The sequence below is a fragment of the Orycteropus afer genome, unplaced genomic scaffold (assembly GCF_000298275.1).
Source record: "Orycteropus afer afer isolate SDZICR_OR568_19922 unplaced genomic scaffold, OryAfe1.0 scaffold00016, whole genome shotgun sequence".
In the NCBI taxonomy this organism is placed as follows: Eukaryota; Metazoa; Chordata; class Mammalia; order Tubulidentata; family Orycteropodidae; genus Orycteropus; species Orycteropus afer.
Window position 1 is genome coordinate 14767048 of NW_006921603.1, and position 23281 is coordinate 14790328.

Below are 23281 nucleotides of genomic sequence, written 5' to 3' on the forward strand. Positions count from 1 at the left end.
CTACTTCTGTAGTGATACTGCCTCGGAAACCCAAGGAGGGGTCGCTATGAGTCAGGGCTGACTCGACGGCACATAACAACAACAACAACTACACCACCAGAGCTTCCCCCAGGCTTTAAGGGGAGATCGTTTCTTGTCCCTCCCAGCTTCTGTAGCCCCAGGCTTTCCATCCCTTGCAGCTGCAGTACCAGTCCATGGTCACACAGCCAGTTTTCCCCCTGTGTGTCTCCCTGTGTCTCTTCCCTTCTTTTCTGAGGACACCACTCAGATAGGAATAGGACCCACTCTACTTTAGCATGATCTCATGTTAACTGAAAATGTCTTCAATGACCATATTTCCACACAAGGTCAAGTTCACAAGTACCAGGGGTTAGGGTACATCTTGTTTTGGGGACACAATTCAACCTATAACACAGCTCCTGGATACAGGGGCATTCTTAGCTCAGAGAAGGCAGTTGGCTACTCAGAATGCTTTGTTACTTTTTGTGTGGCCTTGCTTGACAAATTAGTAGAAAAACACTAAGATTTTGTTTCTCAAATGGTTATTTACCTTCCTCTTGAAAATCTTGACTCCTTGGTGCACATCAGTCTTCCAAAACATGTGGTATAACTAGTCCTGGTGAACTTTTTAAACATCGTCAACAAGTTCACCAAAACCTTGATAATGGACTTTCCTAATTGGCAACTTCTGCTGAACCAGATAAAGAAAGCATATATATGTATTTAAATAGATTATTAATAAAGTCTGAGGGATCAAATGGGATTAGATATTAAATTCATTCAGGTATAATATATTTAAACCTAGTAGGTTCTTTAGTTGCAAAACAGTGTTGCACTAAAAATTGTTTCTTAAAAACCAAGTCTATTTGAGACTGAGAAAATTAAAAAACAAAATTTAATTTTATGTTCATATTATTTTTCTGAATTATAAATTGATCAAACCTCATACACTCAGAAAAAAAACTTTTATTTCCTGTTCTGCTTACATTTTCAAGATTTGATGCATTCTCACTCTCACTTCCCCATAAGTCCGAGCATTATTGGCCATTTGGAGTCCCATTGGTGCAAATGGTCAAGTACTCAACTACTAGTTGAAAGGATGGTGGTTCAAATACACCCAGAGGCTCCTTAGGAGATAAACCTGTGATCTACTTCCGAAAGGTCACAGCTTTGAAAATCCTGTGGAGCAGTTCTGCTCTGCACACATGGGGTTACCATGAGTCAGAATCAACACAATAGCAACTAACAGCAACATTGGTCATTCAGGATATATATTTCTAAGTATCCATACTTCTGGATTTGTGTGCTATTTTATTAAATCTTTGGTGGCCAATAAAGACTGCATGTGGGAAGTGAAAAATCCCTTGGATTTCAACATGGCAGTGATGTAAAGAAACCACAAGTAACTGAGATCCCTCACTTCCATTTAAAGATTGACCTTTTAACTTGCTTGATGGTGTGGGACAACTTTAGCTGCAGATGGCCTTCTCTGTAATGAATGCCCAGAAAGTCTCTGGTTTAAGAAGTGGCAGGACCAGTGAGAGCCACACCAGGGTGTCCTGTTCACAAATCTGCTTCTCAGGACAGGAATCGCTCTGCCTTTGCCTGGGCTTCCAGAGTGAAGTCTGGCAGCCATCTGGTGTTTGTAACAGAAGTAGCTGCCTGCAACACTCTTTGCAGCTATCTCCACCCTAATGGGGAAATGAGGCAAAAATAATTGAAGGGTATTTGGCTTGGTTATGTGGGCAGAAGTGTCCTCATCAAAACAACTTTGAAGATCTGCTCTGTGTGGGAGTGTATGGGTGAGTGTGTGGCCTTATTTTTTTTTGACAAGGGGCCACAATAACAAGGAATTAACCGTGCTTTCCTGTTGAGAGAGATCGCCCAGGCAAAACCTCTATTCTAGTTACTCAAATGACACCATTGCAGCTTCAGGCTTGACAGACCCTTGACTGCTTTCTGGATACCCTCACTGAGCCAAGTGGTGGAAATGAAAGATGAGTGATTTTGATGAATGGATTTCTGGGAAATATGGAAGAATGGAAGAAGGTCCTCTCCCTCTGTTGACTTTCACTACAGCTCCCTACAATGACCAGAAACCAGGAACTAGTGGATTACGGAAGAAAACGTATTATTTTGAGGAAAAACCATGCTATCTGGAGAACTTCATCCAGAGTATATTCTTTTCCATAGACCTAAAAGAGCGCCAGGGATCATCACTGGTGGTTGGTGGAGATGGGCGGTATTATAATAAATCGGCAATAGGAACAATAGTGCAGATGGCTGCTGCCAATGGGGTTGGTATATTTATTGTTACATTTCTGACTCTCCAAATTCTCTCTTAATTTTGCAGAAATATACAAAAGTATAGGATTTGTATGTGGTGTACTTATGTACATCTCAATTGTACTAATGTCCAGTTACGTTTCATGGTGACTTTGGAGATTATACATTGTGAAAATACTCCTGGGATTACGTTAGTTATATTAGCAGACTTAGGAATGCAAGTTCAACTTCTTATGTGTTGTGCTCTGTCCCTTGTTGCTTGAAAAAGTACCTGTTGCTTTTCAGACATTTAAACACACGCTCAGCCTTAAGCTGTCTTTTCTATAGTCTAACTAGCTTCAAGGGACACCATATCCTATGAACAGGGCTCTAATGAGTGGTGGAGAGAGGAGGATTTTGTTTTCTTTCAAAGGCTTTCCTGTTGAAGTTCAGTCACTTGTCAAACAAGAAAACAAAAGCCAGGGCGTGCTGTTGTTTATGGATCCTGGTAGTCTGAAGAAATGCTAGCAAGGGGTTGAAAAATGTTAGGTATGAACCTTCCAGGAGGACCTGTTACAGGGGGACCTGCTTATAATGACCTTGGACACAAAGAAGCCCTGTATGCGGTGAATTTGTGCAACAGGGAAGAGATAATAGCTCCCGTAAGCCTATAATGTAAGGAGGGTCTGCTAAGGCTCTGCATCATGAGAAACCATGTTGGCTGCATTAACTGAATCAGAAGGACTGTTGCAGCAAAAAGCACTGATCTTGATAATCTAACAGTTTGCAGAGCCCCACTGATTTACAGTAAGGCAGGCATCAGGACGTTGCTGTTTCTGCTTGGGAAATTCTACCATGGGACCCAAAAGATATTTTTAGTGTTTTAGATAATGTTTAGCAATAATTTGGAGCACATAACTCTTTAGTATCTGTAAACTGAAAAAATCTTGTTATATTTCCTTTTCAGAAGAGATTCTGGCTCTGGGAACATAAAATTGAGCATTGCAACCAAATGTGTCGGGCATTCATTTTCAATCTGTTTTAATAATATGCTAAGCAGGTGTGATTGCAAAAGCCAAATTAAAAGGAAACAAAACCAATCCAAACGCGCACCACCAAAGCACATTTAAAAGTGTTTGTAGATCCTATTGTTTGATAAGAGCTTTCTTTTGATACTCAGTTGCAGAATCTGAATGCCTCACATATAAAAATTGCTGATAAAGCACTCAAATATGAAATTATTATGAAGCATACACATTTCCAAGATTAAATGTGACATGCTGTAAATTTCATGTTTGAGGAGAGCTGCAAAGGGAATGGGATTAAGATGTTTTTAATCTTTGGTGAAGGAACAAGTGGAACATTATTTCTCTGCATATATCTAGACTGTTGAGTGGATGTGGTACACTGTCCCCTTTGCTGTGATATATTTGGCTTAATTTCATTTTTGTGTGGAGCTGAAGGATGTGGAAGAGGTGGGAATGTGTAATTCAGGCAGATCCTGTAGACTTTCTCAGATTTACGACCTGAGGTTTGCTAAATAATACATTTAAGTGATAATAATTGACTAAATATGGTAGCTGTCTATTTGTTAGAACTGTGGCAGCCCAAGCAATATTTTCAATTCTCTTCAAGGACACAGCTTATTAAAAATAGCTTTGCACTTAAAGAAGTCATGCTACCCAGCTGAATTACTTAGAACATTTAGTGGACCAATAAAGCACTTTAATCTGATAAAACCTAACAAATCCTATATACTTTGATTTCTGCTTTTTCTAACATATCCTAAATGCTGATTGTTTTACTATCCCTTAGAATGTGAGTTGTACAATCATAACTTGAAGATAGAACTATAAGGAAGAAATCTAAAGAAGGATAATTATTACCACAGATTTTGGTAGGAGGCAATGTTCTTCCTCATCTTTGTCAGTACTCTTCCATGAGCCATATTCTTGAAGAACTTAAGCAGACTAGTGAGCTAAATGGAGACTATTTTATTTTTTTCCCCCTTTAGTGCATCTTTATCTGGTGCAGTTGTGGATTACAGACTATACTCTGCTGTCATTAAAAACTTCCCTTTGTCTTTATTTGCATAAAGCTGTCTGCCTTTACAGGAAGTTTTAATGCACAAACCAAGACATTGGTGAGGTACCGTTTGTAATATTGATATCTCATTCAGTCCCTAGAGCTTCTAGAAATAACTTTGAAATGAGAGAAGAACCAGTGTGTTTGAGCAGCAGGACAAAGAAAATGAAACTTCGTTTTTATGAAATATAAGAAAACACCAGGCCTTAGTTTCAATTAAAAGTTATGTTTAACTATAAAATGTTGGGGGAACAGAGAGGTATCCAGCTTGGTAGAGTGACATGAATTACTTGGGAGTAGTGGGAGAGGAGGAAAGGCAGGGGAGGCTGTTTGACAAAGGACTCGTCATCACATAGGCTGAGGTTATCACAAACTAGATAACCTCTAGTTTGGGAGGCACTTGGGAGCTAGGAAAGGTTGTTGAGTAGAGGAGGGACACAGAACTTTGCTTTAGGAAGATGAGCAGGTGGGCCTGAGTAGGTAGAATGGATTCAGCCTGAGCAGAGCAAGGGAGGTACAGGACGTGGAGTAGGGGAGATTGAGTCAGGAGCTCCTGCAATGGTTCAGGCATCTTTAAGAGAAGGATGCCTTATCTCCCCAATATCAGCTTAAGGTTAATATTCCAGTGGGTGATTCACAGGGGAGTCTGTTCTGGAAGGGAAGTACTTTGCTAAGTGTACATCTTCTTGGGCTCAAGAGAGAGAAGCTACCATTGAGTTCCCTTCTATTTTTTGACATTCCTTCTTATACTTATTTCTTATCCCCTGGTATAATCTTAGTCTGGGACCAGATCTCATCATCAGGAACAGTAGAATTAAGGGGTGACTTGGGGAGTGTAGCTTAATATTCATCCACCTCCGCTTTTATACCAACATATAAAATCTAAGGAATAGTGAATGTACTACATGGTGTGCAAATATAAATTCCACATAATTACACCTGCCACTCCGGCTAATCATATTGCCTCACCCCCTACCCTCTAAGCCCTTCCTGTAGAAATTCCTGAACTGCTTGGCCATAGGCTTTTGTTCCGGTCAGAACTACACCTGGAAACTGCTGGAAGAGTGAGATAACACATTCCTACTATATTGAATCAAGAGGTTTCTATGCTTTTTTCCTAGCTATGGCCACTAACTTGTTATATGACCTCATCAAGTTATCTATCCCAGTGTCTGACATAGCAACTTTCCATAAATATTTGTTATTATTGTTGTAGGACAGATGCAAGAATGAATGAATGGGCAGGATTCTGACAACTCTGAACCTCATCCACACAGTGGTACTTGGCAGGAGCAAACATGAGAATGGATTGAAGGTGCTATGGGGTGTAGGATGTAACTCACTAATGATCATTAAGATTTCACACCACCTGCAGGCTCCTCTGGTCTATTTAGGAGTCTAGTTACAGCACCTAGCCTGGTCATTACCATTTCACAGGAGATGCAGATCATAAATATACTAGTGCTGTTGTTGTTATTTGCCATCGATTCGGACCGACTCATAGCAACCTCTCCTTGGGTTTCCGAGGCAGTATCACTACAGAAGTAGATTGCTCAACCTTCCTTCTGAGGAGTGGCTGGTGGGTTTGAACTGCTAGCCTTCTGGTTAGCAGTCAAGTGCCTTAGGCACTATGCTATCAGAGTTCCTGTACTAGTGCAGTGATCCCCAAAATTGTTCAGAGCCAAGACATATGAGAACCAAGAGATGACAGGAATGAACCAACTGTTTCTTGAGAGGTGGTTGGTAGTTGTTGTCATTGTGTGCTATCGAGTTGATTCCGACTCACAGCTACCCTATAGGACAGTAGATTGCCCCATAGGGTTTCCTGGGCTGCAGTCGCCAGGTGTTTTCTCCTGCGGAACTGCTGGTGGTTTTGAACTACGGACCTTTCACTTAGCAGCTGAGCACTTTTACCATTATGCCAACAGCCTCCTTGGTTGGTGGCAGAAGGTTTGAATTATAAGGCAGTCAAATTTGCAATGACCTATGGGAAGGGTGGCATAGATAATAGTCCCAGAAAAACATTTCCTAGGTAATCCGGGTATCTCATTGACATTTTCAGGACTTGGAGACATATCTTCCATCATCAGCTCATTTTTCCAATCTTATTTATCCTGGGTGGGACAAAAAAGGAATAACAAATGGAAACTTTGAGAACAGTCCTATCCCTTTCTTCTCTCAGAAGAGAGAATGGAGGGAGTGCACCACTTCTCCATCTCACAAATCCTTGTATGTAGTAGTCACATCTTCTCCAAGTATGTCAGAGGAACTGACAGGATTTCTTCTTCCTTTTCCAACGTGATGCATGTAGAAACAGATACACATTACTGTCATTTTAGCAAAGAAAGATTTAGGATCTATGCTTGTAACATCTGTGAGAGATGTGGGAAGGTGAGTTAAGAATACAACAAAAGTACCACCTATATGGCTTTCATGTAGGGGGTTCCAACTGGTTTATTTAGTAATATTCCAGAATTCCCTGCTGTAGGCCCAGGAGGTAACCCAGGTACAGGCTAACATGGGCAAGGATGTCATACTTTGAAGAAATCCACTATAGGAAAACCCAAGTCTAACTGGAAAGACAAACTTATTAGATATGTTTTATAGAATTCTTCATATCAAGTTTACCTTTTATGATTTTTTTAAAATTTTATTTTACAAAAGCTTTCTGTTTGGGTAGAATCCTTTTAACTAGCTAACCTATATTCTCTTTGCCAATGCACATTGAAAGTATGACTGAGTTGGACAAAAATTCGGGTTTTCATGCAGTTTTTCAATTAATTATAAACATCGTCTGGAAAGGCTCTGCTTTAAGTACTGTATGCTTTCTTGCTAGAATCTTATACCACCACCAGAATACACTATTCTAAAACCACAAAATCTCAAAATACTATCTGAAGGAATGTCTTTATTTAACCATATTGGTTCTATTTCCATAATATGGTAGAGAACATCTAAGATGTAGATGTTCATAAAAGAAAATCTTTTCTGGTCCAATAAAATATTTCTTTGCCCATCTGCCTGGTGTGCTGGTGTTTCTGTGTGGTGCCTCTGTGGGTTTATTGATGTTAAAGTATGTGTTTTGGATGTCTTTTCTTAGGTTGGTCGCTTGGTCATTGGACAGAATGGAATCCTTTCCACCCCTGCTGTATCCTGCATCATTAGAAAAATCAAAGCCATCGGTGGAATCATTCTGACAGCCAGCCACAATCCAGGAGGGCCCAATGGAGATTTTGGAATTAAATTCAATATTTCTAATGGAGGCAAGTCTAGAGTTATTTATTTATTTATTTATTTCATGGGAAGTAATGCTTTTATAATACACGATGGTGGCACAGTGGTTAAGTACTCAGCTGTTAACCGTAAGCTCAGCAGTATGAGACTAGCAGTGGCTCCATGGGAGAAACAACCTGGCGATATGGTCCTGTAAAAAAATATAGCCTACAATGGTCTCTACTCTTGGAGAAAAAGAGAATGAAGGTAATTAAAGGTTCAAAGAAGAAAACAGGCCATGGGACTAATAGCCCACATGAACCACAGCCTTCTCTAACCTGAGACCAGAAGACTAGATGGTGCCCAGCTATCACTTCCAACTGTTCTGACCAGGGACCCAATAGAAAGTCCTGGATAGAATGGGGAAAGAATGTAGAACAAAACTCAAATTCCTATAAAAGGCTAGTCTTACTTTACTGCTAGAGACTAGAGGAAGCTCTGAGTCTATTGTCCTAAGATAACCTTTGAACTTGGATTTGAAGCTATTGCTATAGGTCTCCTTTCAGCCAAATAATAGATTGGTTTATAAAATAAACTGTATCACCTGTGAGTAATGTGCTCCCTTAAACAATTAACTGTATGACACCAAATGGTCAACATTTATCCAAAGCGAAGATGAGAAGGTAAGGAGGGGAAGGAAGCTAGATAAGTAGAAACAACAGAGTGAAAATAATGAAAATACTGACACGTTGTAAAAACTGTAATCAGTGACATGGGACAATTTGTATAGAAACTGTTAAAGGGGAGTCTAATTTGCTTTGTAAACTTTCACATAAAACTAATAAAATACTATTCAAAAATAAAAAGTAATATAAAGTATGATGCATCCATATTAAAAAAGAAGGAAAAAAAAAAAAGACCAAAGCCTAGTAAACCCTAAAGGGCAGTTCTACTCTGTCACATAGGCTCACTATGAGTCAAAATTGTATTGATAGCACCTACAATAACAATTAACAACAACAAATACTTTTATAAAGGTCAATGGAATTTATTAGCTTTACTGCATGTTTTCTGTCCTTTTCTTGGCTATGTAAAAGGAATACAACAGAAGTTCTTTTTGTCTTCTGCACAACATGACTGCATAGAATGCTGTTATTTTGAGGACAAATTTACATTCATGAGGATAAACTAGTAATGGAGACTTTGAGAGGCCAGTTTCTGGTTCTGCCCCTAAGTGAGGGAGTTCTTTGTTTTCTTTCTGTGAGAGTGAAATGCTTCTTCTCCCTCTTATCCTATTGAACCTGGATATGAGGAGCCATGCATGGTGCTTTAGAAAATCTGGGTACTTTGCTGCCTGATGATGGGATGGTGGATATGTTAGTGGAGAGGAATGGATGAGCTTAGCATTCTTTGTATTTTCATGTCAGCAGCACAGAATGACCCATTTCTTGCTGTTTGATTCCTAGGTCCTGCTCCAGAAATTATAACTGATAAAATTTTCCAAATCAGCAAGACAATTGAAGAGTATGCAATTTGCCCTGACCTGAAAGTAGACCTTGGAGTTCTCGGAAAGCAGCAATTTGACCTGGAAAACAAATTCAAACCTTTCACAGGCATGTTTACTTTCTTTCCCCCCTCCTGCCCATTTCTATTTCCAACTTGAGGAATTTGCTTTTCAAGGTAATAATGAGGCTCTTGAGGTTTGGAAAGATTGTGGTCACTAAGCTTTGCATACATTAATTAGCAGGTCTATAATTGGGGCTGGGAGTCTGGAGACCTGGACTCCCTGGGCCCTCCCAGTGATCAGCTGCATGGCCTCGGGTAAGTCACTTCCGACTTGCTAGGCCTCAGTTTCTATATCTATAAAGAGCAAATTTCCTTGACTAGAAAACCTCTAAGATTATATTCACAGCTAAAATTTATTGGGCTCTTATTATGTGCCAAGTTCTTCACATGTGTTGTTTCATTTTATTCTCACAGTGGTCCTATGAGGACAGCACTATCAGTATCCATGGTTTTACAGATGAGGAAACAAAGGCTCAGAAAGGTTAAGTAACAGGCTCAAGGGTACACAGTCAGTAAATGGTAAAAATGAGGAATCGAAGTCATTGACATAGTAATATTCAGAAAAACAAATGACTGAATTACTGACCTTTTTTTTTTGTGGAGGTCTTAAAATGAAACTCCCTGCATAGTTGTGGTTAACATTTTGCTGTTGAATGACAAGGTATTATAATAATTAAAGGAATAAATGTTTATGTTCATATGAATAAAATGAGAATGAGATGTTTGGCAATATAATTTGCATTATGACTTTGCCCTAACATGTATTCTTTTCTCTGGACTGCAACTCTGAATGCATTTTTTTGTCTGAAGCTATCATTGAGAGCTGACAATTGCATCCTAATGAAAATGTATATTGACACTTTGGTATATCTCAAAGACATTCTTGGGGTTTGAAACACCAGAGTTTCCTATACTTTTATGTTTTGCAAATATTCGGTGTCCTGAAAATCCAACAACAATAAGAACAATAATATTTTGAAAATATTTGTTTAGTTCCTTTAACAGTAATATGAAAAATGATTCATTACATTTTCCTTTTCCTGCTTTTTACCATTAAGTCTTGGTGGTGGTGAACCTGGAAAAAGAGAAAGGAAGAAAAGTAGTCATTACTTTTTCTGTTATCTATGACACAAAACACACCTCTTTGGAGAAGGGCAGGGAAGCGGTGTGGCAGCAAGGCAGAGTTTACAGTCAGACAGACCTCAGTCACCAGTCCTCTCTTGGCCTTTCCCAAATGTGTACCCTCCTGGACCTTGGGTTTCCTCATCTGTAAAATAGAACTAATAAAATTTACCTCTCAGAGCAATTGTTAATATTGAATAAGATATCATGCAACAGTCCTGGCATGTTGAAGCTGCTCAATAACTGACATTTTAAAATAGTCATTGTAAGTTTTTCTGAGGATAAGATTTCTAAATGTGTTTAGTCATTCCATCTTTTGGTGTTGCTTGTTCCCACAGTGGAAATTGTGGATTCGGTGGAAGCTTACGCCACGATGCTGAGAAACATCTTTGACTTTAATGCACTGAAAGAACTGCTTTCTGGGCCCAACCGACTAAAGATCCGCATTGATGCCATGCATGGAGGTATGGGGCCCTTTCTCTTTAATTCCCTTCTCTGAAAGAACAAAGCTGCACTTTACTCTGTGCATCATGATGCTTTAACAAATTTTTCTCAAATTCCTCTCTGTCTGATAGCTTTTAAAGAGCTGTTTTTGCAACCATTTCAGCACATTAGTCACACAGATAAACATCTAAACCAGATAACTGTATGCGGCAAAAATATTAGAGCCAATCCTCATGGCAAACTAGTATGAAGGTCAGTGGTTCCACATTAAGCACCAGGAAATAGGTTTTGAGTAACATGCAACTGTTGTGAACTTTCCCTCCCCCTCAGAAGATACCTTCCATTCTTCCTAACATCCCCCAGCTAGCCATTTGCTAGATGTGGTAAACATGCTTCTGAGTCTCACATCCTACCCGCCTGCCCCCACACATTCCTTTTCTTAGAAGAGGTGAAGAGGAAGCTGGAGGATTAAATTCAGGAACAACAGGAGGTATGTCTCCCCCTCTTCTTTCTCTGTTGGTTGTGTGACTAAGTCAGTATAATTGGCAGTGGTCATTGGGTTTTCACACACATAACAATATGTGTGTATTTCCTGGACCCTTAGATTGTTTGTTTGTTTTTTTTAATACATTAGAATTTTATAATCTCTGAGTGAGGAGGATTCTCCCTGGTGATGTAATTCAGCCTCCTACCTGGTTGAGGGATACTTTCTGCCCATGCTTGAACCCTTTTGAGGATGTTATTCAGGGCATTTTGTTACATTGCAAAACCATTGCTAGGAAACCTTCTGTTGTTTTTGTTGTTATGTGCCATTGAGTCGGCCCCAACTCATAGCGACCCCTCCTTGGGTTTCTGAGGCAGTATCACTACGGAAGTAAATTGCACAACCTTCTTCTGAGGAGTGGTTGGTGGGTTTGAACTGCCAGCCTTCTGGTTAGCAGTCAAGTGCCTTAGGCACTATGCTACCAGAGCTCCTCAGGAAATCTTCTAGTGGGCTGATATCTTTTATCCCTGGAACTTCTCCCCTTGGAACCTAGTTTGACTTCTGGAATCACACAGAATGGGTGTACTTCTTTATTCATAAAAAGTTATCCTGTCATTTCAAACCATTCAACAGACATGTATTGGGTACATGCCATACATACACCTAAGGAAAGGCAGGGGCTTGGCAGATGGCTTCCTTCAAAGAGCTTGTGACCCTGTGGAGAAATGGTGTGGCTAATGACTAAGCACTGCAAGGCCAACAAAATGAGAGAATTTATAGAATTTCAAGTATTCTTTCTGAGGATGTGGAAGAAGTCATGGTTTGACTTGAGGTATGAAGAAAAGTTCTTGGAAGAAGTCGCCCAAACTCATCTTTTATGAAAGAAAGATCTAGAGTGGTGGAAAATCAAGCGAAGGTCATTCCCAGGTGTGACAATGGCTGTAGTACATGCTTACAGGCTTAAAAATAGATGTCACATTAGTGGAATAAGGAGAAGCCTTGGCTGACTTGGGAATGGAGCTTTTCATGGGCAATTGAGTAGGAGAAGCCAGTCACAGAGTAGATTTCTTTTCTCCAGGCTTGTCAATTGTTCTTCTAATGCCTCAGTTTCTATATCTCTTACAGCCCTGCCTTCCTTGGCCTCATTCTGTGGTGTGTCAGCATCCTCCTTAATGTGTGGCTCCTTGATCCCAGATAGAGTGAGAGGAAAAACATGGAACAAAACCTAGAAACACAATAATGACCAGAATTACTGGTCAGATGGAGTCTGGTGGGATCCCCAAGACTATTGCCATGGGATACACTTTGGGCCTGGGATAAAACTTATTCCCACAGGCTGACTTTCAGCCCAATGGGAAATAAGACATACATATAGACCACTCAACCCGGGGCGATGCACCCACATACTCTACAGAGATACATCCCTTGGAGTGATCGGCCATGGGGCACCAGAGGGGCAACATTCACACAGAGGAAAAGTAGGACACACAGGAGTGCATAACTAAGAAGGGCACAAGGAAGAGGGGAGGTTTGCTGGGCAGGAAGGAGAGGAGAGTGGGTAGGATTGGGGATGGTAACTGGGGCGTAAAACCAAGTGTACATGAAATGTTGAATGTAAAACAAATTTAGCTCTGTAAATATGTGCCTAAAGCACAATTTTAAAAAAAAAACAAAGAAAGTATATATAGGAATTAAAAACAGATAACGTAAACACTAACAAAGAGTCTTAATCCCTTTGGCTGAGTGTTTTGCATGTTTACCTCTGCGCAGAATTCTTAATAACATCGAGGGTGTTGCAACTCAATAAAGATTCCCTAGCGGGGGAAAAATGCGGTTCCTAGTTGTTGTTGTTATGTGCCGTTGAGTCAGCCCTGACTCATAGCGACCCCTCCTTGGGTTTCCGATTCCTAGTAGGAGACACATTCTGCACTGCTTTGACTTCTGTGGTGTATACTGGGTTCAGTAGTTTCCTTGATAGGAATACATTCTTAGCATTTTAGGGATGAATGTTGGTAATTATAAAAAATGTCACCATAAATGTATATCATTGGTTTTTCTTTCCATTTAATTTCTATTCTTTTCCTTTCCCTTTTCTTTTTTTTCTAACTGGTTTTTGTTTATTTGGTTTTTAATCAGTTTGAGTGGTGAAAAATCAAATGAAGGTCTTTCCCAGCTATGATAATGGCTGTAGTAAATGCATACAGGCTTGATGTGATACAAAGATAAGAGCTTTGAATTCCAGCTCCCGCTGTCACTAGCTGTGTATATTTGATCAAATATCTTCACTTCAGAACCTCAGCTGTCTTTTAAAAATCTACAAATTGGAGATGATAATCATCATGTGTATGTTTATAACATATGGTCAGTGACTGTTCTCAGTGCTTCATATCTATTAATTCACTTAACCCTGTGAGGTAGCTATTAGCATTATCCTCAGTTTTAAAATGGGGAAACTGAAGCACAGAGAGATTAAATGACTTCCCTACAGTCATATATTCAATGACTGCAGATTTGGGGTTTGAACACACTCTGATTCTAGAGTCAAAGTTCTTAAGCACTACACTTAACTATTTATCAGGTTGTTTGAGGGACTGAATGATAAAATGTTTGAGAAGCACCTGGCACAGCTGTATAGTAGAGCCTCTGTAAGGGCTAGCTCCCTTCCCTTACCATTCCCCCTGTGCACTGGCCTCAACTTTTCCAAACTAAACTCTCATTATTCTCTTTCGTGGAACTTTCTATCCAACCAGACTCATCTCTACTGGCCCCTGAATTCAGTCCACACATTCTCATTTTTTTTCATGCCATTCCCCTCTCAGAATGCCTTGGCCTCCACCCCAGTCCTCTTATACTTTTATAATAATTTTCTGATCAGCATTACTGGCTGGATAGAGACTGCTGGAAGCCTTGAGACTATGCCCCCACGTTATCCTTTGGGCCTGGAACTGGACTCACTTCCATGGATTAACTCTCAGCCAAACAGTAGAAAGGACTGCAAACAGCACCAGTGCTCCAGGGAGATGCACCCACCTACCCTAGGGAGATGCACCCACCTACCCTAGGGAGATGCACCCACTAGTTCAATCAACTGGGAGACATCAGAAAAGCAGCATTTGCATAGAGTAAAAGCTGGACAGATAGGAATGCATAGATAAGAAGGACACAGGGAAGGGGTCGTCATGGGGAGGAGATGGGAGGAGAACTTTTTATTGTTGAGATTGTAATTGGGGCCATGTAACCAAATGTACATGAATTGTCATGAGTAAAATGAATCTCCTTTGTAAATCTGCATCCAAATCACAATTAAAAAATTTTTTTTTAATTTATTTTCTGATTTTTTATACTTTTATTTCACGCTTTATGTAGTTGTGGGACCGTATGTAAAGAAGATCCTCTGTGAAGAACTTGGTGCCCCTGCAAACTCAGCAGTCAACTGTGTCCCTTTGGAGGACTTTGGAGGCCACCACCCTGACCCCAACCTCACCTATGCAGCAGACCTGGTGGAGACCATGAAGACAGGAGAGCATGATTTTGGAGCTGCCTTTGATGGTGATGGGGTGGGTACAAGTGAATTTACATGAACTTTGATTCAGATCAGGCCTGATCTTGCAGGTAGAAGTAAAGGTGGGTTGCGTCCTCCAGGCCCTGGGAACCTGGTGAGTGACATTCAAGGACTTCTCATTGCGCCAGGAGTCAGGAATAAATTATCAGAAGGCAGAAATCATGTGCTTGATGTGTAACACACATGCTTAATTTTAGATATTCATGTTTGCTATGAGTGGCAAGATGATTAGGTCTCAGTTACGATGTGATGACTGGTGCTTTGTGGACTGGTTGGGTTCTAGATGCCTGTCCTAAGGGAGGTTTCTGCTTTCAACTAATTTTATGAAAAGGGTTTGGCCTTATTTTATAACCATTCCTTTATTCACATTAGCTGAATGTTTAAAATAATGTATTAGACTATCTGAAGACTCCAGTGAAATAATTAACATTTTACCCCTTCTCAACAAAGAATTTTTTTAAAATAAGCACTGTCTTACTTAAATTGGTAAATATGCAATGCATAAGGAAAAGCCACTATCTTATCTGGGTTTGTATTCTTGGTGTCTGGCAGATGGTAGGCACTGTACATAATACACTTGATTAAAAATATACTTTTTATTGTTACTATTGTTCTCTAAGGAGCTCTGGTAGCATAGTGCCTAAGGCACTTGACCGCTAACTAGAACGCTGGTGGTTTAAACCCACCAGCCACTCCTGGGAAAGAAGATAGGACAATCTACTTCCATAGTGATACTGCCTCAGAAACCCAAGGAGGGGTCGCTATGAGTTGGGTCCAACTCGATGGCACATAACAACAACAACAACAACAAATTGTTCTCTAACATCAGCTAGAATCTACTGTTTCCTGAAAAATAATTTTTCTAATTTCAAAATCTTAGGAAATTAAATGGATTCCTACTAGACATCACTTTACAATGCATCTTTTTGATGCAGTTCATGATGGGAGCTTTCCCTCCATTCTCTCAGTTAATCGAGTACCTCCCCTGTACCAGGCACCAAAGAAGACGTGACGGTAACAGCATGTTTTGTTAGGAATAGCATCAAATGGAGGAGTCTACTTAGAAGCCCTTCCTTGAAGAAGTCTGCCTTTGTTCCTTGGAGGATGCCTGGTAGACCTATGAAACTGTATAAACAGCTAATGTTTCTTCTCTTAGTGTGGTCTCTCTTCTCCTTTGGGAGAGACATGATTGGTTGCAGAGTTTGGAAAAGGTCTGGGAGGTTAAAGTTAGCTGGCCTTTGGAGGGAGAATAGAATATTCGGCTCAAAAGGAGATTGTACTTGCACTTTTAATTGAAAACAGTTTTAACTCCCAAGTACCCAATGGTAGTGTCCAAGTCCATTAAAAATAAAACCTAGTGTCTAAAACCCAGTATAAATAAATATATCAGTTTGAAATTATATAGCTTTGAATGTTATAAAAACCCTATGTAAAAGAGTTTGTTTTCTTCAGTAGTTTGATTAAAAGGTCTTCTTTTTAATCCCCCTTCTCCCAAAGGATCGAAACATGATTCTGGGCAAGCATGGGTTCTTTGTGAACCCCTCGGACTCTGTGGCTGTCATTGCTGCCAACATCTTCAGCATTCCATATTTCCAGCAAACTGGGGTCCGTGGCTTTGCACGCAGCATGCCCACAAGTGGTGCCCTGGACCGGTAGGTCTCTCCCTTCCCTTGGCCCTCCTTGTCACTGATCACCCTGGTCTTCACTGTGCTATTTATTCCATGTGCCTAGAACACGCTTTCCTCCCTTTTTAGTTTATGCATCTGATGCATAGCATATGCTAAATAAATATTTATTGTATGAGGGAATGGATGACGTTGTTTCTGGATTAAATGTTCCCCCTCTGTGCTCTCTGCACTTCCTCCATCCCACGCTTACCATGCTGTGTTCTGATAGTCAGTTTATTTGCCTGTCTGCTCTGCTAGATCATAAACTAGACTATAAATTTCTTCAGAGAAAAGGCTATCCTAGACTATCCTAGACTCTGCTTGAATATATTCACTAGAGCATAGCAGGATATACATAAATGTGCACGATTTTTTAAAAAAATGAATGACTGAATGTTAATGAACAGATGGCACTTCCGTCCATCCAAGGGATTCTTCTAGAAGATTATTTTCCCTCAGTAGTATGCACTAAGTTAAAGTGAAAGAGCAGTTTTAAGTAATTTCATGCTGCAATAAAATTTTCATAGAAAAATCCCCACCCACCCTCATCAGATGCCTGTGTACACAAAAACATAGTAAATATTATATTCTTTTGTCTAAAAGCTAAATTAGCAGAAAGTTCAAATTAAAAACACCATATACACACACTAAACAGCCTCCTCCAAAAAAAAAAAACCTCAGCTTTTATAAGAAAGAAAGGAATCAGTGACAATAAGTGGTTGACATTTCAGATGTATTTGTTGATCTTTTTTTGTCACCTCATTATACAAAGACTTTTAAGGTAGTGTATGAGACCATATCTAAAACAACTGAAAAAATAAGTAATAAACAGCAAATTAGCACTTGGGAAAATATCAACTAGAGCATAATATGTACCCAGTAAATGTTTGCTGAATTAATGAAGACAGAGGGGGAGAGGGAGAGAGAGAGAGAGAGGAACAGAAGGAAGGAATGTGGGTAGGTCAAGCCTAGGGAGAAAAGCAGAAGTATATATTTAATAATTTATTAAGCATTACCTGTGCCAGATACTAAGTATTTTACATGTTTTAAGTAACTTAATTCTCAAACCAATCCCAAAGAGAAATGTTATTAATAACCTAGTTTTACAAATTGGAAAACAAAAAGACAAAGAAGTAATTTCCCCTAGAGTCACCCAGCTAGTAAATGGCCAAGTCAGGATTTGAACCCAAAGCCTCTGCTTCTAACTACTGGGTCATGCAAAAGTTTCCTATGGAGTGGCACACAATTACTGCTGGATTCACTTGAGCTAGTAAGAAAATAGTGACTAATATTCCTGTAGTGGTTTGTAGTTTATAAAATGCTTTTACTTTTACCATCTCACCTGATCTTCATGCTGTTGTTACTGTGTGCTATCAAATCGATCCTCATAGCAGTCCTTACAGTACAGAAGAAGCAATCAAAGGCCAGAGGAGTTTACAGTTTTACTCAAGATCCCACAGCTACATCAGAGTTGGAATTAGAACCCAAGCTTCTGTCTTGAGATGCTATACCTGATGACATGAGCTAGTTTGTGGTCATACTATTGCATGTAACCTATCAGGTTCTTTAATCTCTGTCATCCAAGAACAGTATAATTCCAATTTTGGAAAAATTGATAAGTTCCTTATAAAATCTCAATTGAAATAAATACCTTGTTACCCAGATTAAACTTTAATGTATGTTCACAGTTTTGAAATATGTCTTCATTGAGCTGTGATTAATTTTCCTGAAATGTTAGAATCCAAACATGACATTGCTTTGCTGGGAATAGGGCAAGCATTCTGGAAAGCAAATTTCACTAGAACAGTGAATGGAACTTGCCAGGTATCTTTTCCTGTTCAAAGGAAAAGAAATTTTGTTTTTTAAAGTCACATAAAGGAGGTTTTCAATAGTTAAATGATATATAAACTAAATCTATTGCCATTTTAAGTTGATATTGATTCATGATGACCCTACACATTACAGAATGGAACTGAACTCCATAGGGGTTTTTTGGCCGTGATCTTTATGGAAACAGATTGCCAGGCCTTTGTTCTGTGGTCCTGCTAGGTAGGTTCAAACTGTCAGCTTTTCAGTGAACACAAACCTTTTGCATGATCCAGGGACCTAATGCTATATAGGGAGAAGTAAAGATGTGTTGGGGAGAAAAGGGGACCACTGATCAGTGTGGGTGAAGCTAGTGCAGATGAGTGACTCCACTGAGTACTTTCTGTGGGCCCTCTTCTGGTGCAATTGACTGGGTCAGCCCTGGCTGGGTGATCTTGGCCTTACCAGAGAGCATTCTCAGCCTGTTTCCTTTTCTGTAAAATGATGATTTCCTAGACACAATATTCTAAGATTATGTGATATTAGAAGTACATTCAAACATCATTCTTTTGCTATTTATGAAATGAATGTAGAGACATTACATTCCCAACACACACAGGTTTAAATTGGCCAAAACACAGGCACGCATATTCTGCTACTGTTACTTCTTGTAAAATATTAAACTCAGTGATCTGAATTAATTCTTTTCCTCTTCTACTGTCTTCTTCTGAATCCCCAAATAATAGCCCATTGTGCACAAGTTTTCTCTTACGATTTTCTACCAATCTTAGGATTATGTATACCTCTGAGCTGTGCTAAATGGGGACCTTGATTACAATAACGGTTGCTATTTTCCATCCCTCACATGGCCATACTAGCGGTCCTGCTGTGATGTAACTTTGATTTCATGCCTTTGAAGGGTGGCTAATGCTACAAAGATCTCTTTGTATGAGACCCCAACTGGCTGGAAGTTTTTTGGGAATTTGATGGATGCAAGCAAACTGTCCCTTTGTGGGGAGGAAAGCTTCGGCACTGGTAAGTATGCACTCCTGTGCTAACATTTTCTTGTAAACACTGCTTGCAATGAAAGCTTACACTGCTAAGGCAGCACTGAAATAGCAACGGTGGCTGATGTGTCCTAAATCAAGATACCATTTATTTATAACAACTCTGATGAAGTGTACACATTTGAAAAGCAGTGAGTACATTCAGCCAGGAAGGCTAATTTTACTTTCAGAGGATCACATCTACCAAGGCAGGAAGTTTGGGGGCCTCCTCAGTGGAGTGGCCATTGAGTCCATAGGGATTAAATAGAGTGATAAACATATATATTTTTTTTCCCCTCAGCGGTCAAGGCAACCTTTATAAATGTTTTCATTTGTGGGAAGAAATACAGTGGAACGAGTCAGTTTTTCGTTTTCATTTAAGGGGCGGTTTCAGACAGCATTAAATCGCTCTCTTTAATAGGGTTAAGTTTTCTGTAGCAACAAGTTATGATTTATCAAGGATAAATGAAGGGAGACTAGTAGGGTGGAATTAAGTTGCTAGGTGATCGAGAAATTAAAAAATACATCCTCGGCTGTGAGGGTGGATGTGTATTTTTAGTATTGTGAGAGAGTGGAATGCAGTATGTTTTAGGGATGGCCCAAGACCCTTAGACTCTGCTTTATATCCTTTCCCTCTCCCCTGCTGGCCCAGATAGTGACCTGAAGTCCCACCTCCTTCATGACTTTCTCTACTACCATTCTACCTAGTTTGTTGTTGTTTTTGTTTGCCGTTAAGTCGGACCTGACTCATAGCGACCCCTCCTTGGGTTGCCAAGGCCGTATCACTACGGAAGTAGATTGCCCAGCCTTCCTTCTGAGGAGTGGCTGGTGGGTTTGAACCACCAGCCTTCTGGTTAGCAGTCAAGTGCCTTAGGCGCTATGCTACCAGAGCTCCTAGTTTAGTCTCTTGATTTTCTAAATATCCATTCAGATATGGCTCTTTCCAATGTGTTGATCTCCAGCTAGGTTATAAGGTACTTCAGTGGCTACATCTCTTCTCCTATTTTCTCTTTATTGTGAAATAAAGGGATCAATCTTCTTGGTCCTTCAGTACTCTACTGCCACCCTTTAACAAAGAAAAGAAGATCAAAACCAAGCATTTTCTATTAGCTGGGCAGTTGAATTAGAATTCATGTTAGGTTAAACAGAAAAGAAGGCAGATTTTGTTTCTTTTCCTGTAAGTTTGAAGGTGGGGCGAGTAGAAGGAGGTGGTAAATTTGAGGCACATTTTTACCAAGTTCTAAGCAATTTCATATCCTTGAGGGAGTGGTGTTACTCCTTGGCAATAGATAACTTGATAGAATTGGACGGTGTTAAGAAAAAGGGGTGAATCTTGGGGTTGGACAGTGTCCATAATAAGGAAAGCTAGACAGTTTCCCAAGATTTTAGGCCTTTGGTCATAGATAACCAGGCCATTGCTTATTCCTTCCTATCTCATAAAATATAAAACCAGTAACCAAACCAGTTGCTATTGAGTTGATTCTGACTCACGGCTTCCATGTTACTCCACGGGATGCTAGCTAAGTATCAATGAACCTGTGAGATGTTTTTTGATAAGATTCTTCCAGTGTTATCCAGTTCAGGCTTCATATCGTCCTTCTATATGGATAGAAATGTCTGTGAAGGCAAGCACCTTGTCTAAACTTTAGTACTTGCTTCCCTGTGCCTGTATCAGTGTTGAGCCCAGTGAAGACTAGTGAATGGAGAAATCTAGAATGAACAGGGTGTGTGAAAGAATAGTCATTTCATGAGAGGATTCTGGGATTCATGAAAATTGGGAAACTTAAAATCTAACTTGGAGTTGTCTTATATATTTGCAATGATTTTAGCATTTGAGGATTCCAAAGCAATTTATGTAAGGAATACTGTTAGTACAGTTTTGCCCAGACATAGTTAACTACAGTATGTGGGTTTTTTTGTGGTACATCCAGTAACATCTTGTCCCACAGACTCACTTGGGCAGCACTTGGCAAGATGGGTCAGAGCCCCAGAGCCAAGTAGGAGGCCCTGGTGTTGACTGGCTGGGAACAGCGATGAAGACAGAATAAAACAAGCTACTCTTTCTCATATGAGAGCTCTTCAAATACTGGAAGACAGCTCTTAGGTCCTCTCTTCTTCAGGCTAACCATCCTTAGTTCCTCTAGTCATTCCTCATTTTGCACCAGCTTCTAGATACTTCCAAATACATTGTGCCCTTCTTGGAATGTCATGCCCATAACTGAGCCTGAATCCTTCAGTGTTGGTCTGATAAGTGAAGAATAGGATGAGATAATTACTTCTAGTGATTTGGGCACCATGCTTTTCTTGATACAACTTCTGCTTATGTTTGCTTTTAGAAAGTTTCATAGCATTTAGCCTATGTAAGGTTGTGGATAATTAAACCCCTTAAAGATTTTACCCATGAGTATTTATTGAGAAAAATGCTCCATGTTATATTTATGGAACAAATTTCTTTGAGCCAAAGTATTAGACATTGGACTACTCCTTGTTAAAGTTGGTTCTCACTTGTTTATTAACTCATTCAACAAGTATTAACTGCTAGCCATAGATTTTTCTTCCCTTTTATATCTAGAGAGTGATTACTTCATGAGAACAATTCATAAGATCTCTTTCTTTCTCTGAATAAAAGATAATTATTCTGTAGTATTCTGAGATAAACATTTTTAAAATTAGGGTAGATTATCTGTAGGTTTTAAATTCTGTGGATGAGTACAGCTGAACCTATTTTACTGAACTGATGATCTCTTTATTTACAGAGGAGTTGATTTCCACCTACAAATACCCTTGTTGGTACAGTGCTTCCAATAGTCCCTTTACAGTGTTCTCAGGGTGGACACCGATGAATCATGAGCTCTGGAGGATGTGAATTCTATAGCTCAGTTTAGTAAAAACCAAAATCCCACTGCCATTAGGTTGATTCTGACTCGTAGCAACACTCTAGGATAGAGTAGAACTGCTCCATAGAGTTTCCAAGACTATAAAGGTGCCATAGTGCCTAAGGCATTTGACTGCTGACCAGAAGGCTGGTGGTTCAACCCACCAGCCACTCCTCGGCAGGAAGATTGGGCAGTCTACTTCCATAGTGATACTACCTTGGAAACCCAAGAGGGATCCCTATGAGTCGAACCGACTCAACAGCAATGAGTTTGGTTTTTTGTTTTTTAAATCTTTATGACATAGACTGGTCTCATCTTTTTCCCATGGAGAGGCTGGTGGGTTCAAATCACTGACTTTTTTGTTACCAGCCAAATGCCTTAACCACCGTGCCACTGGAGTAAAGTATGGTTTATTTCTATATTTTACCAGGCCAGAGCAGAGGCAATTTCTCAGAAAAGCCTCCCCGACCTCCCAGAGTGGGTCATATCCCCTAAGTATTGGCTATCATCACACCACATACTCTCCTTTGTTGTACTTATTGTAGCTGTAATTTTTTAATTATTTATGCGTAATCAATGTCTGTTGACTTCACTACACTGTAAGTTCCTTGAGGACAGGAATTACATCTGTCTTGTTCTCCAGTATATCCCCAGAACCACCCAAAGTGTACCACTCAGTTAGAGGTGTTGAATGAATGAATGAATACACTATTTGTTTAGATGAACAGAGTTTTGGTGTTGGAGGGGAAAGGACTTTCAAAGTCATCCAGCATAATTTCATACTGGCATCACTACAAGTGACCAGTCATTGCTCTTCTTCTAAATCCCTACCTGAATGAAGAATCCACTCCTTACCACCTGCAGCAGCCTGGGACTCCTGAGAGGACTCAATTCCAACCATAGTCCTGAGTCAGGGACCTCAAAGTCTTTGTGACAAGAGATAAACTTTTAGAAAAGAAAAGAAGTTCACTTGCAGAAAGGTACAAAGGAATCAGACTTCAGAACTGTCCCATCAAATAAAACAAACCACTGGCATTTAAAAGAAAAAAATAACAAACCCATATATAATATTACTGAGGTTATTAACTATATATTATTGTGCCCATGGTGGAGAAACAGCAACATTCTCCCATGATTATCATAAG

At 39.8% G+C, this 23281-nt stretch overlaps 1 protein-coding gene across 1 annotated transcript in view; it reads left to right on the forward strand.

The window, feature by feature from the left end:
* PGM1 (phosphoglucomutase 1) overlaps positions 1-23281 on the forward strand; it is an 81845-nt gene that overhangs the window by 30759 nt on the left and 27805 nt on the right. Inside the window, exons 2-7 of the mRNA XM_007959158.2 lie at positions 7451-7613; positions 9030-9176; positions 10590-10715; positions 14546-14736; positions 16239-16393; positions 19134-19249. Coding sequence (XP_007957349.1) covers positions 7451-7613; positions 9030-9176; positions 10590-10715; positions 14546-14736; positions 16239-16393; positions 19134-19249 — 898 coding nt within the window. The remainder of the gene's footprint in view (positions 1-7450; positions 7614-9029; positions 9177-10589; positions 10716-14545; positions 14737-16238; positions 16394-19133; positions 19250-23281) is intronic.